Here is a 26,720-nt window from a genome sequence, read left to right as displayed (position 1 = left end):
AAAGAAATGGTTTGGGATGATTTTGAAGTTAAATGAGTTAGGGTATTTATAATTGGACTAATCTTTGAAAATACCCTAAAATGTAATGACTAAAATGTAATTAATCATTTCTTAAATTCAAAAAAATAGGCTGTCTAACTTTGAAAAATTAGCAGCCCATTAAATTTCCTTGCCAGCCGCCCCCACATGATTTTTTTTTACTTTCAACATTTAACAATTAAAAACACTCACGAATCAACAAATTATTAATGTATAATAACATAATTTTTATTAGTTATCGCATTATTTGATTGGGAAGCTTCATGATTTTGTCTCATAAATTTTAAATTTCTACATTTATCGTAGCCCAACATCAACTAAGAGCTTCACATTATTGTTATTTGTTAGAATAAAGGAATGACTTTGAGGAAGAAAAAAAATAACTTTTATATCTTTTTCCTTTTTCATGCCGAAAGTTACAAGCCAAGACCATTTTCTCAGAATTAAATACACTTCATGTGTGTTTTATACGAAAAAGACATTAATAATAGGATAAAAGGGAACCCTTTCAGCTTCAACACTGATCTGTCCTGTTGATGTGGGTTACACTAAATAACCAATTACGTAATTACCATTTCTTTCTCTAGATTAAGTGGGGCTAAATGATTGACCAATATTTGCATTATACATTATTTTTTAGGGTAAGTTATACTGTTATTATCTAAATTATCACTTTTATTTCGTTTTAGTACCTAGACTTTCAATTGTTTTAAAATCATACCAAAGTACCCGCCGTTAAAATTTTGAAAGAATTACTACCGCAGGTGACATTTTTTATGGGTAAATTACATCATTCATCACGTAATTATATCATCAATCTTATTTTGGCACTAACGTTTAAAAAAATCAATTTAACTACTCATTTTTAATCACTCTAATTTATTTTATTAATAATTTTTGTGACATGACATTTTTATTACTATTTTATTAATATATAATTAAAATAAAAAATAAGTTTGATAGTTAGAGAGATTATATTAGGAGTAATTTGAAAGTTAAGTATTAAATTAGAAAAAAGTAAACTTCGGTGACCAAAATATATGTGAGAAGATAGTTGAGTGATGAATAATATAATTTATCCATACAAAAGCGTGATGTTATAATAGTTCCACTAAGTTTTTAACAGCGAGGTACCAAAATAAAATAAAAAGTAAACGTTAAGTATGATTTTAAAACAAATGAAAATTGTTGTACTAAAATGAAACAAAACGGATAGTTTAATTACAAAACTGAAAGTAGTGCACCATTGCATGCTCGAGGCTTAGTCTATTGGTTCATATAGTCTTATAAAATGTAAAGTTTGAATCAAGACATTGACAATCTTAGTATTTTTATTACCGTTAATGTTTGCATGCTAAATTTTTAGGATTATATGATTCTCTTCTAAACTAAAGCAAAACGTGACATTTCATTCAAAGCCTTGAAATCTCACCCCTATTCAGAACACTGAACACTCCCAGAGTGAACTATTAAGTCAAGCAAGCAGCAGGTTCAAGAAAATTATAATAGCTACTGATCATATGGTTCTTCTCCTATTGACCTTTATTCTACTGATTCTAGGAGACTTGCGCTTGATCTCAACTTTCTGTCTCTTAACATCACGGACACCTAACATTTGAGCATCTTTACCGATCGGTTCATCGCCTTCAAGCTTCTTCCTCTTCAGGAGCTTGACGAGTCCACCAAGCGCAATGTCAGCATCTTCACTTTTCATAAGCTCTTCCGCAACTTGTGCAGGAGTGACCTCGATGTTCTTCAGTAAGCCTTCAATCTCACCGAAAAGGTGGTGGTGGCCATGGATTCCCAAGTAATTCGAGGCCAAAAGCTTGAAACCTTGAGGGTTGCAGTAGGACATGTGAACATGCATGTCCATGCGGCCCGGTCGCAATAGAGCAGGATCTAACCTGTCCTTGTGGTTAGTTGTGAATATGATGATTCTCTCATCTCCGCAGCTAGACCATAGTCCATCAATGAAGTTGAGCAGCCCTGATAGTGTCAACTGCATAATTTACAAACATGTACAAAGAACTTAGCTTACACTTTTGGAACTGCAAATGATGGTTCATAAGCAGCTCGTTCTCAAGCTCAAACTAGTTTTATCCATAGATAATAATGATAATAAACATTTGGGTTCTCAATTTGCCCCATAAAACTCAAGGATAGAAGGGAAGGTCCCCCTTAAGGTTCCCAGTTTCCTATTAAATGGTATGCAAATGGGCACACAAATTTGATGGCTACCTTGAAAGTGACATATACGTGATCAGAGACAAACCTAAGATTTTATATTAAGGGACGAACTTATAAAACTTAAAAATATAAATAAAACAAATAAAACATATAATTATTTGAAAATTTTAAGGGCAACTGTCCTGTCGTCCCCGGTCCATCCTTGCACATGATGGATGCACTGAACGATGAACCATGTGGGGTACTAAGGTTCTAAATTTGATAAAACAACAAACAATTGTCGAATGACTTGGAAAGGCTAAAAGCCTGGAAATTGTTCAACGAGCTATAGGACAAGAGAATACATGTCTGAAAAGGACATCACCATTATCATCATCATCATCTAGTCTTTTCCTTGCTCTGCTGTCCAATAAACAATTGCCTAGCAATTTCCCAATTTGAAAAAGTTGGGTTTTTGCAATGAGAGATCAAAAGGAAGCGGTGAGGTGGGGACCAATAAGGATTAAAGAAATACAGGAGAAAGTATAATGAACCATTGAACCCCAATAGTGAAACTCTTGCTTTTATGATTCAAATAATGCTAATTCCTAACTAACATACTTAAAAACTTGTAGTAATTATCTTTTAAATAGTAGAGAAGCCAAACCTGTACATGATGTTCGGGTTGTTTACGTCCATCGACAGTATACCGCCTATCCGGTAGATCGACACTGCAATCAATGTCTTCGATCACTAGTATAGATCGATTCCCTGTCGAAAGCAGCAATCTTCTGAGGTCGGAGTCTCGGATTATATTCGCGAGCTGAAGATCGTACACATCGAACTTTAGATGATTAGCCATGGCAGCAACCAAACTTGATTTCCCAGTTCCGGGCGGTCCATACAACAAGTAACCCCGTTTCCAGGCTTTCCCAACCCTTTTGTAAAACTCTTTCCTCCTAACAAACCTGTTTAAATCCTCCATGACAGCATTTTCAACTCAGGGTCCATCGCCAACGTCTCAAAAGTTGCAGGATGTTCAAGATTAATGGAATCCCACATCATTCCTCCATAATTTTGCGTGTTCAGAGTATACATCTTCAGAACCCTTCGTTCATCTCGAATTCCCTTTGCTCTTTCAAGTATAAAAGGCACATAAGAACCCAAAACCAAGTCTTTGTGCTTCTTATGGAAACTGAGCTCAAACGATCGTTTCTCAGCTCTTACAGGGAAGGGATCGTTTGGGTTATTACGTTTTTCTGCTTCAGCACATACAAATCTCCATTTAAGCTCAACGCCTTCAAAGGAATCAACGATCTTCTCACCTTTCTCTAGCCTTATTGTGAGGTTCTTTTCTTTTGGGGTTTTGCTTATTTTGAGCCTCTCGGTGTTGGGACTGATTTTGGTGCACAAGTAAGTTTCTGATGCATCGTAGACTTGGTTTCTGGCCATACCATTTGATTCTTCGATGACCAGAGTGAGCATTTGCGAACGTGGCTTAAACAAGTAGCTGAGGCTTGAAAAGAGAGAGTTTCGGAGAGGGTAAGGTATCAAATCGTTGGCCATTGATCGAAACAGCATGATGGAAGCAGTCATGGAAGCATAGGCCGAGAACAATGATGATGGAGAAGGCATTTCTTTGGTGGAAAACATGGTGAAAATTGCAGTCTCTCCAAAGCTAGAACAGAACATAAATATTTCGAGGAATTTAGAGAAAAGAAAAGGGCTAAAAACAAGCTTAAAAGTATACTTCTGGTTCAAGAAAACTGTTATATATACCAGCATAAATTATGGGAGAGTAAAAGGAGAAGAAGACAACACGAAATTTTAACTGAACAACCTCGAACGAAAAAAACTTAGGAGTAAAAAATAATTTGTTTATTAATATTAAAAATAATAGAATACGATAAAATCTTATAAATAGTGACGATCTAAAAATATTTTACAAAGTGGACACATTAACGTATTCTCTCAAATTACATTCTCAAGTCCTCACACAACAAAATCCTCGAGGACAACTGATTCTGTTTTCATTCATGGGACCTTTTTGGTAGTCAATGGCGGACCATTGTTTTTTTTACTTAATATTATATTCATCATTTTCAGTTGTTGTAAGATTTATTACATATATAGAAACTTGGAAATTGATAATTAATAAGGCTATACTATTGAAAGTAGTGCTTTATACTGTTGATTACATATATAGAAATTTGGATATTAGTAATTAATAAGGTTATACTATTGATACTACAGAAATTAAAAAATATTGGTAATTTATTAATTCGAGACAAATTATAAGTTTAGAAAAAAAGGTATTTTATTTTTTTTTATTTTGCTTAATATTAAATTGATCATTCTCAGCTGGTGCATGATTCATCACAAAGAAACTTCTGGTAAACTTTAATCTACACATCAGTTATCAAATATTAGGTTTTGAAAGAGCCAATATGCGTATATATTATGATAAAATGAAAAGGGTAAAGTTTAAATAAAAATCTGGTCATTACAAAAGTAGCAAAAAAGAGAGATCCAGTGTTGAAGATTTGATCCGAAAGCCAATGAGTTTAGGAGTGTGTACGCACACCAGAGTTTTCCCTCTGTGCCACGAAACGTCATTTTTATCACCTTAACGAATCATTGCCTGCTTACACAAAAAGGGTAATCTATTAACAAAAATTAAAGGTAAAATTATAAAATTCGAGGGTCAAATCAAATAAAAGTTAAAAGTTCTGTTAAAATTTGAAATTTGTATTTAATAAAAGGCTAGAAAGATTATATTGCATAAATGAGAGGGGTACTAAATGGTCTCTTTCTTTCTTTCATATGCAGGTAACTTGGATTTTGGAGTTTCTGCAATACCATATCTTTGGGATGTTACTACACGCCATTGCCGATGTTTAGAAATGAAAAGTAGTGTATTGATTCCTCTGTTGAAATATATAGCGGTTGCGGTATCGTCCGATATTATTATTGTATGACCGCGATACTTGCAGTCATTACACTCGTAATAAACGAATCGTGACCGTAATCGTAATTTAAATCCTTTATGTAGGGTGTGTATGTGTTATCCATGACTAAAAAAGATTATTAACAAATATTATCTTATAACCACTTCATATTATTTTGGTATATATATATATATATATATATAATAATTATTTGAATATGGTTGTAAACATGAAAAAATAATGCAAACAAAATGTGGACAAGATTATTTTGGCAAGAATTATAAATGCGGGGTGTAATGGTATTTTTTTACCTTCGAATTAAGAAAACCATTTTGATTTTAATTTTACTATAATTTATTAAATTAAATCAAATGATGAGCAGATTTATTTAACTGATCACACTTATTTTATCTTTCTGCTGAAGTTGACTTTAAATTTTATTTTTTATATAAAAATAAAAATGATAACAAATATATATATTAAAATTTATAAAATTATTAAAAATATAAAAAATTGATAAAAAGTAAAATAGATTATATAAATTTAATATGTGTGTTACTTTTTCTATCAATTAATTCTGCAGTAAACCGGGCCGATGCCTTGGAGCAAGAGCTTATAGCAACTAAGAAGTTAAACATTAATCGTTGATCTCCTTAAATGGTTTGGGTTCGAACAACAGTGTTTATAGAGTGTGTGTTGCATTGTCAATAGCTAAAAGAAATGTAAAAAAATGAAAAAAGTAGTTTGCATTCCAGTCTGAGTTTCTGTTTTCGGGTATTTCAGTACTTCTGGTGAAGGAAGACAAAGCTGGATGCTGACAACATAAGCTAACAAGGAGCTAAATAGAAGAGAAGCATACAAATATATACAAGTGGGAAAGTTTTATGACAATATTAATAACATTTCCAAATTGATGATCCCTAACAAATATTTTTTCATGGAGGTTGACAAATATATATGAACCAGCTAAAGCTTTCTGTCTCAATAACCAGACCTTGAGCCTACACCAGTAGTTTTCATAATTCCGAAGGCCAAAATCATTTTTTTTATGTACAACCTCGAGTTTCTCAAAAGGGGACGTCTAAATTCAACTAAAGCAACAATTAATAAAGTACTCGGCGCAAGACTGGGGCACCAGGCATAGTCCTCTACTTGTAAGATCAGGCTTCTGCTCTTCTTTTCCTTCTTCTTTCGAACCCTGCAGATAAGATAAAAAAATTGCAGTTTTAATCTGTCAATAATGGACTCCTAGCATATTTTATGTTTGTGTTTATATCTATTGAGATGGCTTGGGAATTTTCATACCATTTGCATTGTTCTATAAAGCTTGGTTTGTGATGATTTCAAAAATGGCACACTCAATGTCTGCAAAGGAAATGGAAGGGGGAAAAAGCCTATTCAGGGTCCCTAAGCAATTATATTCCTTAAGTCAAAATATTATAAAGTAGTAACAGGAAAGAAAATAACTCAAAGAGAGTAAAAAAGAAGAAAATACCTCAACTTGGTCATGGAGGAACTGGATGTAGCCAATGGCTTCTGTTAACACTGAAGCAATATCTGTCTGGCAAATTGGCAATCACTCCATGCATAAACTTAGATATATAAATATGGCTCAATCGATATTTTAAATTTTTATATATATAATTTTAAAATTAAAAATCTTTCTCATCTCATTCAGTCTTTAGTGGGATGGTAATGAGGCAGTAACATGGAGAGAAATGTACCTTGCCAAATGGTGCCACCAGCTTGTGAAGTGCTGCAACCCTGTCTCCTAGTTTCTCCTTTCTAACCTATGGTTGAAAAACCAAGGTCCAAGCTTGTGAGAAATTGAAGAAAGATAAAAGGAAAATAAAAATGGAAGCATTGGTAACATTAGTACCACCTTTAATGTTGGGCATGGGGATTGTGACATTGAGGACCGCTGCTTCTTAGCATCGGTATGGGAGTCCTTTGACTCGGAAAAGCTACCAGGTCTCTTTGTGCTTGTTGATCCACTAACAAAGGCTGATACCTTTTAGGGTGATAAAAATAAAATGTAAAAAGTAATCAATGGAAATAGTTTGGAAGAATGACCATGTGCAGTGCATTGAACTGCAATAGGAACTCTTTCAGTGTTGATGAACTTTTAAATGCATGAAGAAAAAAACAATGTATATTTATGAATAAGAGAGAAATAATACTTCGGAGCTGGTGGATGGACTAACATTGCTTTCTCTTCTGAGATCATGGCCCATAAGCACATTTCTGCTTAATTTTCCAGGAATTTCGACAAAAGATCGATTGTAACTCCCACCAATATCATATGTAGAGGTCAAAAGATCCAAGGATTTTAAGTTCAAGTCCAAATAGTTTGAAATCAATGTGGAACACATATCTGGGGTAGAAATATTTGCATTTGGAAAGATATGATTGAAATCATATCCGCTAGCTGCTGCGGTTCCCGAACATGGGGACTGACCATTAGCATCAGTGTAAAAGTTTCCAGACGATGACTGCCTCTCAGTCATGTTGTCAGCAACGGAAAAATTTCTGTGCCATAGATTTCCTCCTAGATCTTGATCACTGGACTGTGGATAGTGTTTTCTAGACAGTAAATACGAGTCCTCTGCGCTAGAGTTGCAATACATCGTCTCACTCAGTTTGGGGAAGGAGCCTGACATATCATCTTTGGTATTTGCAAGGAGAAACTCATTTGCGGGTTGTTGGTCGAAGCTATCCTCATTCAATGAAGTCCTTATCAAAGGGGGTGTCCATAGATCCCTTGATTTCGGGATGGTTTCGACCGAATTCCTATTGTGTCTGCTACCAAAACTCCTGCATGAAAGAAATAACAATAACCGCTAGATGTTCAACATGAAAACATTCCTACTTTATCATCATGCTGAAAACATCCCTACTCATCTTTCCATAGGTTGTAGAATCAATCATGTAGCATAGAAATGAAAAAAGTTATCTTGAATTAGAGTAAAGAATATGTCTCAGATTCTAATGTCTTAATCAGTTTTCTTCCCTTTTCCCTTTTAAATCACTAACTTCCACCGGCTTATGGCGCATGAATAGAAACATAAGAAGTTTATAGAACTAAACATGATATATAATCAGAAGTTTCTATGTAGTTTAGTACTTACGGGAAGTGGTCGGGCTTCCTTTCATCTTCGGTTGATATTTGATGGCCGGTTTGAGTTAGCAGAGAAGCATACTTAACATACTGTTCTTCAACCTTGAATTGAGAATGGAGTTTTGAAGAGTCCATGGTGACTTCAAAAAGAAAACAAAAATCAAACAAGAAAGCTTGTCCCTTGATTCAAGTAAACTAGTTTAGCTATCAAACGCTTTGCTTGCTCACTTTATTTCCTCTCCCTGCAACTGCAAAGTCTCATTCACTTCTTTAAACTTTGAGGTTGCCAAGAAACTTTAACCAGCTTCACTTTGCTAGTGAAGTACCCTATAAATTTTGTGTGTATATATATATAGGAATATATTGGAATAAGTTTCTCTTTTTGTATTCTCTATTACTTCCACAAACACATAGATGGATAAGCCATGATTGGAATCCTTATTTCGGAATTGCTGTGAGATACTCAAAGGGAGGTCTGAACATTGAGAGAGGAAACTTCTGTTTGAAAAATGCTCTGTTCTTTTCAATCAAAGACCTATCATGCAATACAATATATATAGGCATATTGTAGGGTTATCATTCGAAAAGTTAAAAATATTATCAGGTTGTTAAATCACAGCCACTATTTCACCAGTACAGGTGGATACTTTTACTGTATATGTGAATATGGTCATTAGTTTATAGCTAGTCTTTGTACTTGGTATCATATCCATTACAAGAGAAATGGTACTTTACTTTGTATGCATGTCTGTCGGCGGACTGCAACACGATGTTACCGTCGTTATGTGTTATTTCAGCGTTTTCCATAGCTGATATTCACTGCAATCGGCCATCATTACTTATGTTAAATGTTAATCCTTCCGACTTCAGTTAAGCAGGCAGTGTTTATGTTACTTGACATTTAGAATGGCTTGATCAGCTTAAGCAGGCATCAATGAAGAGAGTACATTCTAAAAACTAACTAGTTTGAAGGTGCTCATGCCTATATATATATATATATATATATATATATATATATATATATATATATATATATATATATATATATATATATATATATATATAATAACCAAATTATATGAAACCCCAAAAAGGTTAGATCAGAGGAAAAAGGTAGATATGGGCAAGATTGCAAATTTGTTGCTTGCCTTCTCTTCTACTTTCCCACCACTTATTTTCATGCTTATAACCAGTACTTTCTGCATCAAATCAATCTTCATACATGGTTTCAAACATTAGTTGATCTTTTATATATGGCTCAGAATTGTTCAAATATCAGATAATATATATATATATATAGTTTAGTGAGTGCTTAAAACTATACAATTATTAGATGAACATTGGGTGAACATTGGGATACCAAGATGGCATTTTTGTTAATGTTATTGTTAGGAGGATTGGAGTTTGAATATTAAATTCAAAGTGAGAAAGAGCACCTAGACTGTCTAATCCACTTGCATTATATAGCCCGCCCCCAAATGGAATCCAACTATCCAAGTGGGGATGCATTATATTGCTTATGCTAAAAAAAATAATGTCAAGGGCATAAAATACAATAATCTTTCTGCTACTATATATATATATATATATCAGTATACTTTTTCTGTCAATATTGTATGCAGTCTAAAAATGCTTAAAGATTTCTTTAATATTTTAGTTGAATGAACAGGAAAATTCCCACTTCTCTGCAGATCCTACACCACAGAATTTATAACTTGTATTGGTATCTGTCATCAGTTGATGTTCTGCAGAAATACAGGAAGAACAGTGTAGATTTTCGATGAAAGATTTATAGTAATATTTATAATAGGGTCTAGCTTTATACCCATTTTTTGTCTTTTCTCTGATTTGTTGAAATAAGTAATTAATCAGAATTTGTTTAAACATTATGAATTAAAGCATCATGATGAAGGCGAAACTGGAAACGGAAAGGAACATTGGTAAATTAGTGGCGGAGAGTATATAACTATAGTAAGGATCGATTCCCTATATGTTCTGTCCATTATGCTACATCCATCAAATTCAGGGTCTTTTACAACGAAGAATACTATAATCATACTTCACAATTTACACAGTGTGAGTTTTCAATATAGATAAGGAATACGAAAAAGTTAAATTTGAAATCAGAGTAACAAGTGGCTGTAGTTTATTGGTAAGAATTCTACGTTGTGGCCGTGGAGACCTGGGCTCGTATCCCAGCAGCCACACGTTTTACTTTTCCTAGTTTTTCTTTTGGATCCGATAAATCCGTATATGTTGACAGTGCGCATTTTGTTTTGAGATATTCCTTCATTTGTGAAAGGTTACCTACACAACAAATCCTGTTTGAATAATTAACACATGATCCACACCTAAATAATAGATTTTTTTTTTTTTTTAATCTATTATCTATACCTGCAACTGCCACAAAATAGTTGATTTAACCAAAATAAAAAAATTATAATATTAACTTATTAATAAATTAATTTTTTTTATATAAATATATGATATTTTGACATGATTATAATAAATATTTTTAAAAAAATCTATAAATGATGAGGTTTAACGGTATGATCTTTCGAATCATTTATCATTAATAGATTTTCATTAAGATTTATGTCAAATCTTGATTTTATGTAACTAATCCCATCAATAATTATCCATAAGATAATGCAATAAACTTAGGAAAAAAGCGACAAGACATTATAAGATTTGGTTACTTTTAACCTTTTAGTCCTCCTTTTCCTTTCATTGTTGACTTTTATTAAGATATTGAATGATTAATATCATAATTGCTTAATGGAATCTTTAACCTGCCTAAATTTAAAATCTAAACATTTTTTTAGTAAATATATGATTTGAAGTTTAAATATATATAATTACGTGAGATATATATGCAATGAAAAATTTTAATTTCACGATTAAAACTAATAAATTATGTCAACAATCAATTGGTCTAATATGATGATGTATTAGGTTTCTCAAGTAATGTTAAAAATTTAAATTATGATATTGTGAATAGAATAAAATGTGTTACGGGAATTGTTCTGTAATGAACTTTTACGATACTTTATTTGGATTAATCGACTAATAGATTAAAAATCTAATAAATTATGTCACGTTTATAGTTGATATAATCTATAAAAAAATTCAAAATTAAATAAACAAAACAAATGCTTGTCTAGTTTTTAGTCCTTAATGAATTTAGGTTTCAACAGGTCAAAGATGATTATGGTTCTTTTTTTAAAAAAATTAACTTAATTTTATAACATTAAGTTTATATATCATTTTTATTTGATAATGTTTTTATCAATTTCTATTAATTTTTTATAATGTTAACTTGATAGCTATCAAAAGACGAAACAACTTTTTTAATATTTTGTCTATAATTTCTTTTATTAAAACGGCCTTAAAATTGTTTATAATAAATGATTGACAAAAATGATATTGTTGAATAAATATATCTTTATTTATTTTTAAATATTGAAAGTCAATTTAATTAAATTTAGATACGTAGAGAACTTAAAATATTATTTATTTTCTTATATATATATATTAGGATCCACTTACAGAATGTAAAAAAAAATTAGATTGTATACTATTTTTGGATCATTGGATGAGTGAAAATAGACAATTAAGATTATTTCCTTATTTTTTTATAGGAAATATATTCTCATCTTCTACTATTAATCTTGGTTGTCTATTTTTACTCATCTAACGATTTAAAATTAGTGTAAATTTTTTTAACTTTATATTGTGTAATTATATATCAATAACTAATGATAAAATTAAATAAAAATTAGAAGGATGACTAAAATTTTTAAATATAGATAATATAAAAATTAAATTTTACAAATTTAAAATATAAAAATTAAAATTTGAAATAATACTTAAACATTTAAAAAAATTATCTCTGAGTCAAGTGTATGATTAAGAAAAAGAATGCATTTTATTTTCGGCAACAATGAATGAAAGTAAGTTTTATCCGAACATGAATACTGAATCGTAATCATTGGAGATCTGTTCAGAGTTCCGGCAAATGGAAGCAAGCCAGCTGCCGGCCAAGAGCGGTAGTACACGTGTCGCCGCCTTGTTTGTTTGGAGATTGAAGTGGGGGTGAGAAATCGGATATGTCGTTGAATAAGAAGATTGAAGGACAAGCAAAGGCAAGAATGTGTGCAAAACAAACATCTTTTTATCGTTTATTTCATTTAAATATAATTTAAAAAAGTTTAATTTTTTTAATTAAAGATTTGTATTTTTAACTTTTTTCTCAACACAGAGTAACAGGTGAGGGAGGATATAATTTATTAATTAACAGGTCAAGAATTCCACCCATTGTCCTCATCGGAATCAATTGTAAATTTCTAGGGTTAATTATTATTATAATTACCAAATTCTAAGCTTATAAAAGAATAACCACAATTTAGTAATTTTCTTTTTCATTGTAGTATTAGTAAACAAGAAGACAAGGATAATATTTTTTCCATTTATATTATAAAGTTAAATAATTAATTACTAAAGAATGTATATTATATATAAAATAGGATTAACTATTTAATTATAAAAAACTTGTAATACAAACATTTATAAATTTAAATACTTGATTATCAAGAAATCTATTCTATAAAAATTCTCAAATAAATAAATTAAATTATATGTTCAAGTTTGTGTGGGGCAAAAGCTTAAGCAAGCCAAGCTGCAAAATTATATGTTCAAGTTAAAAAAAAGGGTTTTAAGATTGTTTGTGCATGAAGCAAGAGAGCGGGAGAGTTTTCTTAAAACCCCAAAGACCAAAACAGTACGAAGTTGTCGTTTTATAACTCAAGGAAAGTGCCGTGTGAGCGTCACGTCCCAGCTCTTTCCTTTGCATACTCTCATGATATCTTCCCTTTCTCTTTTGTCTCTTTGGTAGCATCGGAAACTTCGAATTAAGGTCAAATCAGTTCTTTCTCTTTGCCCCAAGTCTTGTTTTTGAAATACAAATGAAGGGAATTTTTTTACAGTGGATTGATTTTGAATTTGTGAATTTGGAGTTGGTTTAAAGGTTGAAGAAAAGGGATTGGAAAAAGTCGGGTTTTTTTAAGGATTTTACAGTGGCATGATTTGAAAGTAACTGAATTTGGAGTTTGCTGATAGATTCAAGAAAAGCGTAACTAAAGAAAACTTTGGTTTTTAGGGGGGGGGGGGGGAAGTGAAGAAACTGATTCAAAAGATCAGAGCTAACAAGTAGAAGCGGCAAGTAAGAATTGATTCCAAAAGCCCTTTTTATATCTTTTGCTTTTTCTTTTCCTTATATTTTTCTGGTGATGATTCTCACCTTTGTAGAAGTTTTCACAGAGAGAAAAAATGGCGACTCTTGTGGAGCCACCGAATGGGGTGAAGCCAAGGGGGAAGCATTACTATTCAATGTGGCAAACCCTTTTCGAGATTGATACAAAATATGTTCCAATCAAGCCTATAGGGAGAGGAGCATACGGCATCGTTTGCTCCTCCATCAACAAGGAAACCAACGAGAAAGTAGCCATAAAGAAGATCCACAATGTGTTTGAGAACCGTGTCGATGCTTTGAGAACTTTGAGGGAGCTGAAACTTCTCAGACGTATCCTACACGAGAACGTGATTGCTCTGAAAGATGTAATGGTGCCTACTCATAGAACTGGTTTCAATGATGTTTATTTGGTTTATGAGCTCATGGACACCGATTTGCATCAGATTATCAAATCCCCTCAGCCTCTTTCCAATGATCACTGCAAGTATTTCATTTTCCAGGTACTGACAAATATATTCTCTTTGTTGGTAATTTCGGTGTTATAATCCATTCACCAATTCTGTAAGGTAATTTTGGATTTAGATGCATATTGAGTATCTATGAGTTTCCTTTTACCATTTTGTTGTTTGATATCCCCTTTTTAGGGACTTTACTTTAGACTGTAAATAAATGTTTAGTTAGTGTTAATAGCTTGTCCTTAGATACTTAATTTCTGTGCATCCTTTAGCTTTGGGGCATTGATGACTTTCTTGCTCATCTGGTCCCATTTTGCATTTAGTTTAGCTGGAAAAAAAGGCCATGAGTTGTTACTTGTTAGGCTTATTATAACAACATGTACCGGTGGAAACTTGATACTAAAGTACGGAATGATGACAATGCAGCAACAATTCAATGAATACGGAGGCCTGTGTTACACGAACTCTTCTTTCCCCTAAAGCATCCATGTCCAGTCATTATCTAGACAAGGGTGTGGAAGTATGATTGTCCGAGTATATAGAAAAGCTTTAGATAGAAATTTGAGCATATGCACATATCAGATATATACCCAGTAGCCAACACTCAACCCCAAGTCCGAATGACATAGAAGCTGAATGATTCAGTTCTGGGTTGTTGAGAATCATAAAGGCCATACTAGTATGCAGTGTTACATCCTCTCTTGCAGCTTTTTCCCTGGTTGTCGACATAATTGCTTCATTAAACATAATTATCTTCTTGACTGTCTAGACTGTAATTAATGACTGTAAATATCCACTGATTCTTGTGCTTTAGATGGCTTGGATCCGTATTAATTTAAATACTTTATCTGTTTCTGACCTTTAAGTATATGTTTTAGTTACTACGAGGGCTTAAGTACCTACACTCAGCGAACATTCTTCATCGAGACTTGAAGCCTGGGAACCTCCTTGTCAATGCTAACTGTGACCTGAAGATATGTGATTTCGGGCTGGCACGAACCAGTAGAGGCAATGAACAATTCATGACGGAGTATGTTGTCACTCGCTGGTACCGGGCACCGGAGCTCCTACTCTGTTGTGATAATTACAGCACCTCCATCGATGTTTGGTCAGTCGGGTGCATCTTTGCCGAGATTCTTGGTCGGAAACCCATCTTCCCTGGGACAGAATGCCTCAACCAGCTTAAGCTAATTATCAATGTCCTTGGAAGCCAGCAAGAGGCTGATCTTGCATTTATCGATAACCCCAAAGCCAGAAGGTATATCAAGTCACTTCCCTACTCTAGGGGCACACATTTTTCTCACCTATACCCTCAAGCCGATCCATTAGGCATAGATTTGTTGCAAAGAATGCTCGTTTTCGATCCATCTAAGAGAATTACCGTTACAGAAGCACTCCTACATCCCTATATGTCGGGGTTATATGATCCGAGGTCCAATCCACCTGCACAAGTACCGATCGACCTCGACATAGATGAGAACATAGGAGAACAAATGATTAGAGAGATGGTGTGGATTGAGATGCTTCACTACCACCCTGAGATTGCATCTGCAAATGCTTAGATGTTGATCGTCTTATCTATGATCGTTTCTATCGCTGTGTAATATGCTTTCAGAACCAGTATTATTGTTTGACCTAGAACACTATTGAGAGCTATAATATGCCCTGGGAGTTGGCAACTACCAAAATGTTTTGTTTACCTTTGACACTTGATTTTTTAGTATTGGGTTCTTTGTGGCAGACTCTGGCAGTGTAATTTGTAGATATTTATGGTATTATATTTAATCCAAGTGACTTGGCATAGAAAACAATAAAAATTAAATTGCCTGTTACGTAAAATCTCCTATGCTATTGTAACATAATTACATTTCCTATAGTTGCAATTTTGTTTTTGTATCCCAATATTCCCAATAAATTTTCAAAACAGAATTGGCTTTCACTGTAAAGAACGTGCATCTCAATTGAGAAATTTGCTTATCAAGAAATATTGAAAGAATACAAAAAAAAAAAGTCACTGATTCTTTGTATCTAAGATATATCGACTCATGGTACTAAATCACCAAAAGTTACCACAGGAGCACTTCCCATCATGGAAATGATGGAATCTCAAGTTATCCCTTATAATAATTACCCTCCCTGTTATTTGAGATACACCACACATAAATGAATGGCAATCTTCACATATCCTTATATTCTTCATAATCCAAATGGGGCAATCAGCATTTATACTGAGTAGTCCAAATGCCAGAGCTAGTTTCTCGCTATGAGTGATTAGTATCCGTCTCTTTTCTTCATCATTCACATCATAAGCAACAGAATTCATGTTTGGTTCGTACCCGATAGATTTTAACCCATTTTGAAGATGCTCAAGCACATGCTTCATCTCACCAGACCGTGGATGGGTCATGTCCCCGGCAAAGAACTCCTCAATGACACCCTTCTTCACTTCCATCCAGCTACACCCAGGATTTTTTCTCAGATCTTTCTCTCTCATCAATTTCCTCACTGTTGAAACATCATTCCATCTCCCTGCTGAAGCATATATGTTAGAGAGCAAGATGTAGTTGCCAATTGCATTAGGTTCCAGCTCAAATAAATGGTTTGCAGCAATTTGGGCGATATCGGTATTAGAATAAGTGCGACATGATCCAAGCAATGCCCCCCAAACACCCCCATTAGGCTCAATTGGCATAGTTTCTACAAGTTTAAGTGCGTCTTCCAGGAGTCCAGCTCGACCAAGAAGATCCACCATGCAAGCATAATGATCAACTCCTGGAGAAATCCCAAATTTCTCCTCCATGGATGCAAATATTTGACGACCTTGCTCTACCATTCTTGAATGGCTACATGCTGTAAGCACTGCAATAAATGTAACTCTGTTAGGTTTGATCCCCATATTCACCATTTCATGAAACAATTCCAATGCTGCATAAGCACAACCATGCATAGCAAACCCTGATATCATCGAACTATACGAAAACACATTCCTTTCTTCCATTGTATCAAAAACCTTATATGCATCCTCTACATTCCCACACTTTGAATACATATCAATCAAAGCCGATCCCACTACAACACAACGAGTAGGATCACAACCCAAATTTTTAACAATACCCCTAATCCAGTTTGAGTACTTTGCAGCACCAAGTTGTGCGCAAGCAGAGATAACCCCAACCAATGTAACCTCATCTGTTTTCACCCCTTCATTTTGCATTCTCTCAAACAATTCCAATGCCTCTCTCGGCTTAGCATTCTGAGCATATCCTGTAACCATAGCAGTCCATGCCACCATATCCTTCAGAGGCAACTGATCAAACAATTCCCCTGCAGATTCCATATCCCCAATCTTAGCATATGCAACAATTAATTCTGTCCAAGAAATCAAATCCCTTTCAGGCAATTCATCAAACACCTTCCTCCCACACTCTAAAAATCCTAATTTAACATACATTTCAATCAAACTATTTTTAACATATAAATCATTATCAAAACCACCAATCAAGATAGTCTGAGCATGGGTTTGCCTGCCCAAATTAACATCAAGACCCATACTGCAAGCCTTAAAAAGAGCAGAAAATGTGAAAGAAACGGGAAAAGTATTCTCCTTTCTCATACTAGTATACACAAAAACCGATTCCCTAACAAGCCCTGTAAGCAATATCCACGGATAAGAGCAGTCCAAAGAAATGGGTTTGGAAACTTAACCTGATTAAAAACAAGCTTGGCATAACTATCCATGGGGATTTCTATTTTGGTGAGGCTTCGTACAAGTTTGGTGATAATATAGCAGCACTGTTCAAGGCCTTTACGAAGAATACGGGCATGAATTTGTTGGATTTGGGTGAGTGAAGTGCAGCCATTGAGAGCAGAAATGAGTTGGGATTCTAAAAGGTTGCGTTGGTTTTGAAGCTCGGAGAAGGGAGTGAAAAGTTGGGTTCTTTGGGATGGGATTTGCTGCTGCTGGTATTTTAAGAACTGTATCGGGATAAAATTTGTAGGTATTGTAGTGAATTTGCGGGAGAGATGTACCATTACAAAATTCAAAATACTGAAACCCAAGTTTCCAGCTCTAACTCAATGAATTGAACGGTACGAAGTACATAAAGGGATGAAATGAAAGCAGCAGGCCAAACCTGGGGTGACTAAATGCTCTGAGTGTTGGGTTTCTTATTGGATAGTCACTAAAAACTCTTTATTTGCCCTTATGTAAAAATCGCTTCAGTTGGACGCACTGGTTGCGCGTTGGTGGTACTATTTTTGTAAGTCTTAGATTTGATTTGGAAAACCAAATTTTTTATTTAAAAAAAAAATAAAATGATAACACGTTTTCAATTTTTTTCCTTCTAAAAGTAGGAAGTGGTTTGCCCAATTAATTTTTTGTTATCTTAGACTATTATAATTTTAAGTATTGTTTAACCATTTATAACATTTTATATAAAAAAAATTGTTTATTTTAATATATTTATATGAGTCATGTATATTTTATTTTTTATTATTTTTGTATTATATTTGTGTGGTGATCGATTACCATTTATATTATTGTTTTTTATTTTGTTGTAAAAAAAAGCAAATTTCATGCGTTTGTAGTAATGATTTTTAAGTTTTGAAAAAAAAATTAATATAAGTTTTGGTGTATTATCCATTTATATTATTTTCTTGTTGCATTTATAATATCTCAATTAATACCATATTTTATGTAAAACCTTCAAGTTTAGTTCTAATCATTTAATACAATTAATTATTTGAATTCCCTAACGTAGAGAGATTTAAAATATAGTAATAAATTAAACGAAAATACGACTCATCAGTTTTCAAGGCAAAGCATATACGTTGATTTAAATATTTTGTTTTAAACATGTTCATATATATATATATATATATATATATATATATATTGTTTTAAACTATGATATAGACATGATAACCCACACCCGCCCAGAAATGGTATTATTCCACAGTTCATACGGTCCCAAGATACGAGGAAATCAATGCTACAAGTATAAAATCCTCATCTCAACTATATAAACAGCTGAAAGTTGTCCAAAGCAGCTACACAATTTACATCCCTAAAAGGAAAACTGGAGACGTCAAAACTAGTCGGCCGTCCCCAAAGAGAAAAAGAAAAATGCATCCCATTTTAGCCCCCTACTTTGGACACCATGGCTGCTCTGATCGAAACTGGTTCTTTTACTTCATTGTCATGGAGGGGGTTTCAATATGGGTGTCTACTTGATTTGTTTTTGGATTTCCTCGGGACTTCTTTAAGTACTCCTGCAATTCTCTCAGCCATGTGTGGTTCTAGAAATCTTTCTTTGACCCTTTCGTACCCTCTCTTTCCCATCGTCAGCCTCCTCTCGACATGAGTAGCGAGTTTAGCTATATTTTTCGCAAGAGGTGTAACCCCTGCTCTGCCAACCGGATGTAATATACCTGTAGTCCCGTTCACTATTATTACCATGGTGCCTCCTGCAGCCGTTCCCTGTTTTTGCATATGATGTGTCAGTATCAAAAATCAGCTCCAATGACTACTGTCATAGAAAATATGAACAGTGAGTGAGTTCGACATGTTTTATTTATCATAAGCTCATAAGAATCAGTAAATTCAAACACCATCAAAAGAAAATCAGGTTAAGTTCATAGATTACCAGAACAGGTAACTGGAATGCCATGGCCTCAATAAATATACCCTTTTCTCCCACTATTTTTTTTACCACTTAATCATAGAGTAAGTTGAAATATTTACTTAAAGTTGTTAAGACCAGCCTTCAAAGTGACTTTATTTTCTCGTTTTATTATAGATTTGACTCTAAGTAAATGAATTTAATATATTTATGTTAAGTCAATTAATCTAGTTATTGATTGATGGAATTAAATTTAAAAATCAAAATCAATTAATGGAACCACATTAATCAAATTATCTCAATATAACAAAGTAATTAGATTTTAATCGAGCTTTATTCATTGTAGATTCGAGAAGCTAAACAAGCCCAAGTTTAAAAAATAAAATCATTAGTTTAAAGTTGGAGAAAATTTGGCTGAACTTGAAGCCTAGATTAGAACAATGATGGGGGCACGTAATTCATATCAAGCAATTGAATTAGAGAAATAACCTCAATGACCGAAAATGTCTTATAATATACGATTTTAATCAACTTTTTTTGGATTTGCGAAAATGACCAACAAATTAGCAACGCGATCTCGAATTCGCAACTCGAACTCCAATTTCGCAATACAGTTTCCAAATTCGTAACACAGAAGTCAAATTCGCAAAGCGCGTTTATTTTCGCAACGCGAATTTTATTTTCGAATTCGAAACACAATATTAATTTCGCAACACAAATGTAAACAGTATAATCGCAACTCAACCTAAAACCCAAAATCACAACTCAGTCACATCTTCATCTCTCACTCTTTACGGCGACATCCGTCCCCATCTCCGACGAAATTCGTCCCCATCTCCGGCGAAATCCGTCTATCTCAATCTCTCAGAGCCACCCTCACAACCATTCACGGCCACAAATGAAAAATCAACCACCGGGGTTAGTTCTTTTAATTATTTTTATTTTGAAATTTTTGTATTATAATTAGATTTTTCATATTTAAATTGATGATAAATTTACTGATAATTTCATTATATAGATTAATCATTTCACTTAGATTGCTTAGTAAATTCATTCGGTTGCTGTCAATACTGCTAAACTGTTTAGTCTTTAACCCTGTGAAGTTAGTATTTGTCTTTGTTTTGTCTTTTGGTTGAAGTAATGCAAATTATTCATGTTTCAATTTGCAGAAGAATAGTTTTTGAAACTTAAATTCGCAACACATAAATGAAAATCGCAACGCGATTTTAGTTTCGCGTTGCGATTTTCGTGTTGCGAATTTCATTTTCGTGTTGCGAATTTTATTTTCGCGTTGCGAATTTAAGTTTCAGAAACTACTCTTCTTCTGCAAATTGAAACTTGAATGATTTGCATTACTTCAACCAAAAAATTATGATAGAATAATGACTTGGGTGAATACCGTGCTAGTTTGAAACATATTTGGCTTTGTTTTCACTGTTTAATATCATGCCTGTTTATAGTGTATAATTTGTAGTTTTTGGTATATCTAACTTGGTATGTTTATTATTTTTGTTAGAAATTTTTTTCGGCTTCATTGACTCTAAGGAATAAATTAAACCTAGCCACTACAATAGCGTCGACACTTACACCTGTACAAAGAAAATTATTTGAGGATACTTGCTTCGGGTCATGGCTAAAAGTACAACATCCAGGTGGAGATGTTATGTTGACCCATTTGTTTCTTCAGACCATGACTAACGATCTACCCGAGAGGATACAACGTGGTGATGAAGAGATATGGTTTCATTTTCCACCGGCGTATACTTGTTTTGAGCGGGAGGAGTTTTGCTTAATCACTGGTCTACGTTTCGGACACGATGAAGTAGGTCGGTACACTAGTCATATCGCCCGCCCATCATGGTTATCTCGGGTTTTTCCTGAGCTGTCAAAGGTAAAGCTCAGTTTACATGTCGACGACTTGAAAAGATTACTTCTTAAAGATGGTTTTACTCGGATGGATGACCTTGATGTTGTCCAAGTATGCCTTTTATTACTTTTGAATGTCGGCTTTTTAGGCAAAGAGGCCAGACAACCTATTTCTAAGATTGGTAGAGGACCTAAATGCATGGAACGTGTTTCCATAGGGTTCATATCTATGGAAAGCTACATGGAAAAAGTTGTCGTCTGCCTTTGAGGACCGTCGTAGTTTGCGTGGCGATGGTTCCAAATACACTTTGGTAGGCTTTATTTGGGCCTTTAAGGTAAGAATTTCTATATAATTTTTCCAAAATTATAATTAATTATTTAACAATTACTAATGTTTGTGTATTATATTGTTTGTAGATTTGGATATTTGAGGTTTTTCCCAGCATGCGGACATATACAAGAAAAAATTCAAATGATATTCCTAGGGCTATTACCTGGAAGAGGATCCGACTGCTGGATTGGGAAGATTTACTACCATATACGAAGATGAATGATGTAAGTTAACACAAATACTACCATATATAAATAAGTTATTACTAGTAGACGTTTGACTTTGTTTGAGCTTTTATATTGTTAGGAGGCAAACTATCCATTACAGAGGCTGAGCTTGCCACTGATTGGTGGCAAGCTAGTAAGCTTTTTTTTATGGGACGGATGATGAGCACCCCTTACTTCGAGAGCCATCACTTGATCAAGCTGATTATATACCTTCACACCGAGAGCCATCACCTATTCCATCACATCATCAAGCCTCTTCTCCACCATCACCTCAGATAGGCGACCGGCAAAGATGCCACGATATTTATCTCCCCGTTCTCCACCTCCACGAGATGAGTTAGGGGAGTTACGTGATGAGGTCAGTGCTTTGCGTGATGAGGTCGGTACTTTACGTGACGATAATGGTGCATGGCGTGATGAGGTACGGTCTTTACGTGGTGAGGTAAATGTTTTACGCGATGACAATGGTGCTTTACGTGGTGAGGTATCTACTTTACGTGGTGAGGTATCTACTTTACGTGATGAGGTAGCCACTCTACGTGAGATTGTTTTATCGTTGCAGAATGAGGTTCATACTCTACGCAATAAGGTAAGTTTGTTTAATATTATACTAAAAATGCAAATAACCTTTTTCGGCATTATTTATTTATTTATTTACTTATTTATGTATTAATTTATTTTTAGCGGCCCAATAAGGTAGATGCTTTACGTCAGATTTTTCTTGCACGACGGGGTTCACGCATCAGACGTCGTGCACGTGCCATTACGTCTCCTTTCACTCCGATAGTGCCAAGACTCCGTAAGAAGAATCCCGATTCACCTGTCATCATTCAAGAGGCTCCTCATATCATTCAAGAGACCCCTCTCATCGTTCAAGATGCCCCTCCACAGTTCAAGAGGCCTCTGTCATCGTTCAAGAAGTCCCTCCCACCATTCAAGAGCCCGATTCACATGGTATACTATGTCGACATATTGATAAACCCCCTCACATGCCCGACATGATGGATGAGAGTTAGCTTTCGTATGAGTTACCGGCCAGTACCATTCCTCAGCATGAGAGGAGAACACTACCAGACACAATTTTGGATAATACCCTTTGCGCTAAGACCGTAATTGATTTTTATCTATATGAGCGGAGCCAGGGGTGCTATGCTGACATATGCCTAATCAACGATATGCATTTGTTTCTTGAGCGGTCTTGGTGAGGTGTTTTATTAGGGGTTGAAGATAATGGTTATTTTGAATGGGGGTAAGTCTTATATTCTTCTTATATTGATTTTGATTATTTTTTTAAAATTTAGTAAATTCACTAATATATGTATTTTTTTATAAAACAACATATTGATGCATGAGTGTCACGTCTTCTGATTATAAGGAAATTGAAGAAAATAAAAAAGACGCGATGGACTATTATGCCTTCGTCTTTTCACGCAGCTCACTTGAAGGATCAGAGAGACTCTTCATATGGGTTGGGTAATGGAAAAGCCCACCTTTATCCTGCATGGTAGGAAGTCGATAAGGTTAGTATTTGATGTGCATATTTAAAGGTGTTCATAAATTTTATTTGATGTGCGCAATTGAATTATTATTTATGATTACAGGTGTTTATCTCTGTTATGGAACGTCGTCATTGGCTTCTCATCGAGCTTCAACTCCTATCTCTGAAGATGATGGTATATGACAGCATGTTTAATTACATACCATTGTCTGATTTAAAAGATATTATTTATAAGGGACGGAGCGCTCATTTGGCTAAATACTTGGATGCGATTGATTATTGGACTAATTCTGGAAACAAGAAGTCAAAAAAGTTCAAAGTTACAACGATGAGAGATGAGACAGCGCCACAACAAACGGTTGGAGCTAGAGGGGATTATGGTCCTCTTGTCTACATGTGCTTAGAACATTTAACGACAGGAGGTAAACAGTTTCTACCTCCCACGGATAGAGATAGAGGTGCAGTAAGGTTGTGGTTTCATCATTTTATGGCTAGAGCGATATATTTCAGACATTCCCTACCTGCATCCGCGTGCTGAAAATGTTCATAAACAACTATTTGTTATTGGTAAGTTTGAGCAAGTGTTGTTAACATATATACTCTTTGTTGGTTTGAAAATGTTTGGTTTAAGTACCTAGAATTCAATAATTTGTTGTTTGTTGGTTTTAGATATGTAGAAAGTGTTGTTTGAGCAAATGTTTGGTTTCTACAGGTTAATCCTGAAGTGAGCTGCGTGAATGTATTTGGATGTAAGCTCCCTATTGTTAGGAGCATTTGGATGTACTGTATGGGGCTAATTGTATCAATGTGTTGTTGATTTGTTTTTTCTAGATATGTAAATAAGATTTTTTTTCCTGTTTAATTGATTTGTAAAATTTGATTTGTTATTTAAGTCCATCTCTATCTGCATTATGTTGAAGACAAAAAAGACTTGTTGAATGTACACTTTCGTAATAATCGCAACGCGAAAATCGTAACACGAATTTGACTTTCGCGTATCGAATTTGACTTTCACAACAATCGCAACAAAAAATCGCAACGTGAATTGACCTTAAAAAGATAACAGATAACAATCTGATAAGTGATAACAACTGAACATATCATAGCAATGTTCAAACTCAAGTTACTAATGCATGTCTAACTGAAAATGTATGCATTCACACATAAAATACACATAATACAACGTTTGCATTTAAAAATCATCTAAGTTAATAAGTCCCAAAAGGTGAAGTCGGTTGTAATTGGGATTTTGATTTCCTTTTGCTTGGCACCATATGAGCTTTGGATTTTGATGAGGATCCATATTTTGGTAGAGGAAAAGATGATTGTGATGACACTGGTGATCCACTGGTCAACCTTGTATGACCACTTTCCTTGCACCGACTACATGTCGATATCCTCTTCTCTTCACCCTTAGACAGTATACAATCGTGATTTTTTGGTCGTCCAGGTAGCCTTCTATCCATGACTAGTGGAAAAATTATTTGTAAGTCATCTGGTATGTCCCACTCAGAAGGATGTGGAATAGGGTAGACAATCTCGGCATAAGTCTGTCAATATACTTCTGTAGTGTAGCAATCTATAGCGTATGCGCTTGAATCATCTTGGTTTAGATGAAGAGCAACTTTTATAACATAGCCACATGGATAACCAGATGTTTTCCATTTCATACAACTACATGTCTTTGTATTTAGATCGACAAGCCCATTTAAGTTATTATCCAATACTTCAAACAAAGTGTTTGAACATGGTTCAACTATCCATGACGTTGACTTAACAACACGTTTCATTATCTTTTTTTCAGTCCATGGTGTAACACGACATTCCAATGTTTCTGTAAATTTAAATAAATAATACTTAGTAAAATATATAAATATGATAAGTTATGAATTTAAAGAAATGATATCTGCATGGTTTCTTTTCTTGTAGTACCACTGTTGAATAGAGGCTCAAAAAAACTCCATTAACATAGTAATGGGTAATTTTCGGGAATGACGACTTAGAGCGTTAATTGATTCTGCACTATTAGACGTCATAAAACCATATCTTGCACCAAGTTGATATACTCTTGATCATCTTTCAAACCCGACATCTTCTAGTGTTTGAGCACATTGAGGCAAAACACGTCTTAAACAATTTATATGCTTATTAAAATCCACTTCCCAATAAGCTTTTATAGCCTTCCAGTATGTCCATTTGTGATTTTTTATACCATCAGAACTTGATTTTAGATTTCTGTACAAATGAAAAAACATCTGGGAAACACCTTCTAATAGCGTTGTCAATTGAGTTTGCCCTATCAAATATGATTATCAGATTGCTAATAGGACCTATGTAATCCCTAAGATGCCCCATAAACCATGTCCATGAATCAGAGGTTTTAGATTTGCCAACCCCGTAAGCTATTGGCAATATCCCATTGTTAGCATCCATGGGTACTGCTAATAAGTTTACTCCAAGGTATCGACCTTTCAAATGTGCTCCGTCAACTATAATAATTGGGCACATGCAAGTAATAAATGAACGAATCTACAAAATAATATACACAAGAAATATAATCATTTAAATGTGAAATGCATGTAACTAACAAAAATGAGTCAACAAAATTATATTGATTTACTAACCGCAACACCAATAGCGATAAACAGCAACTCAAAGCGTCCATCTCTATCTGTTTTGATATGAGTTACCGACCCATGATTTTTCAGCTTTAAATTGTGACAATAAGCCGACAGTTGGGCAAACGATGCTTCTGGGGACCCCCTCAACAATTCCAAGGCATAACATTTGGCTCTCCAAGCTTGAGAATATGAGATACTAATCTTGAACCGAGCATTCATGTCAGTCATAATTTCATATCCCCGATATACCTTGTCATTCAAAAACTTTAACTCAGTCAGAAAACCACCCAACACCTTTTTGTTTGTCTGTCTATGGTGAGGAAAAACTTGGGTTCTTGACCATGTATGTTTATCAATCAAAGTCCTAACTTGAAACATTTTACAATTTTCCTCTTTACAATAATACGCCACATACATTTTTATCAATCATACACTTTGTTTCGAAACGATCTTTGCTTGAGTTGTTAACTTTTAGTTGATAGTCATCTTCCCACATTCATATACAAAGCTATCTTAAGTCTTCCCTTGTATCAAACAATCATCTTTCTGATACGAATAACTTTGTGTAATAATCAACTG

The 26,720-nt window shown here is 34.2% G+C and overlaps 4 protein-coding genes across 5 annotated transcripts; 1 reads left to right on the top strand and 3 right to left on the bottom strand.

Annotated features, from left to right (window-relative positions):
* Positions 1 to 1,423: 1,423 nt before the first annotated feature.
* Positions 1,424 to 3,937, bottom strand: LOC120141707 (AAA-ATPase At5g17760-like). Its single transcript, XM_039156504.1, is given in 3 exon segments — positions 1,424 to 2,038; positions 2,873 to 3,198; positions 3,201 to 3,937. Coding segments are annotated over 3 exon segments (1,506 nt in total). The 5' UTR covers positions 3,898 to 3,937; the 3' UTR covers positions 1,424 to 1,555.
* A 2,140-nt stretch (positions 3,938 to 6,077) lies between these two features.
* Positions 6,078 to 8,743, bottom strand: LOC120141708 (transcription factor bHLH110-like). The gene is made up of 7 exons (XM_039156505.1): positions 8,282 to 8,743; positions 7,334 to 7,967; positions 7,036 to 7,164; positions 6,878 to 6,943; positions 6,649 to 6,714; positions 6,459 to 6,518; positions 6,078 to 6,351 (listed from the first exon to the last, which is right to left on the bottom strand). The coding sequence occupies exons 1-7, from the start codon at positions 8,404 to 8,406 to the stop codon at positions 6,241 to 6,243; spliced, it is 1,191 nt and encodes a 396-aa protein (XP_039012436.1). The 5' UTR covers positions 8,407 to 8,743; the 3' UTR covers positions 6,078 to 6,240.
* A 4,180-nt stretch (positions 8,744 to 12,923) lies between these two features.
* On the top strand, positions 12,924 to 15,767 carry LOC120141709 (mitogen-activated protein kinase 7-like). Of its 2 annotated transcripts, none has more exons than XM_039156507.1 (3): positions 12,924 to 13,492; positions 13,591 to 14,022; positions 14,856 to 15,767. In XM_039156507.1, exons 2-3 carry the CDS (start codon positions 13,600 to 13,602, stop codon positions 15,537 to 15,539), a joined length of 1,107 nt encoding a protein of 368 aa, XP_039012438.1. In that variant the 5' UTR covers positions 12,924 to 13,492; positions 13,591 to 13,599; the 3' UTR covers positions 15,540 to 15,767. The 2 variants fall into 2 exon arrangements, with proteins under 2 accessions (XP_039012438.1, XP_039012437.1); XM_039156506.1 differs by having other exon boundaries at positions 13,579 to 14,022.
* A 144-nt stretch (positions 15,768 to 15,911) lies between these two features.
* Positions 15,912 to 18,101, bottom strand: LOC120141706 (pentatricopeptide repeat-containing protein At5g44230-like). Its single transcript, XM_039156503.1, is given in 2 exon segments — positions 15,912 to 17,616; positions 17,619 to 18,101. Coding segments are annotated over 2 exon segments (1,974 nt in total). The 5' UTR covers positions 18,010 to 18,101; the 3' UTR covers positions 15,912 to 16,033.
* Between the last annotated feature and the right edge of the window lie 8,619 nt (positions 18,102 to 26,720).

Source organism: Hibiscus syriacus, unplaced genomic scaffold (genome assembly GCF_006381635.1).
Source record: "Hibiscus syriacus cultivar Baekdansim isolate YM2019G1 unplaced genomic scaffold, ASM638163v2 tig00110813_pilon, whole genome shotgun sequence".
Taxonomy (NCBI): Eukaryota; Viridiplantae; Streptophyta; class Magnoliopsida; order Malvales; family Malvaceae; genus Hibiscus; species Hibiscus syriacus.
The sequence above is the reverse complement of the archived record's forward strand: the minus strand, read 5'-3'. Positions and strand labels throughout refer to the sequence as shown.

Excerpts from the sequence above, each read along its gene's own strand:
- LOC120141708 (XM_039156505.1), bottom strand. The coding sequence starts at position 8,406 with ATGGACTCTTCAAAACTCCATTCTCAATTCAAGGTTGAAGAACAGTAT. Across the intron at positions 7,165-7,333 it reads GTCCATCCACCAGCTCCGAA|GTATCAGCCTTTGTTAGTGG; the intron begins GTATTATTTCTC and ends TCACCCTAAAAG. Across the intron at positions 6,352-6,458 it reads TTTATAGAACAATGCAAATG|GGTTCGAAAGAAGAAGGAAA; the intron begins GTATGAAAATTC and ends TCTTATCTGCAG.
- LOC120141709 (XM_039156507.1), top strand. The coding sequence starts at position 13,600 with ATGGCGACTCTTGTGGAGCCACCGAATGGGGTGAAGCCAAGGGGGAAG. Across the intron at positions 14,023-14,855 it reads GCAAGTATTTCATTTTCCAG|TTACTACGAGGGCTTAAGTA; the intron begins GTACTGACAAAT and ends TATATGTTTTAG.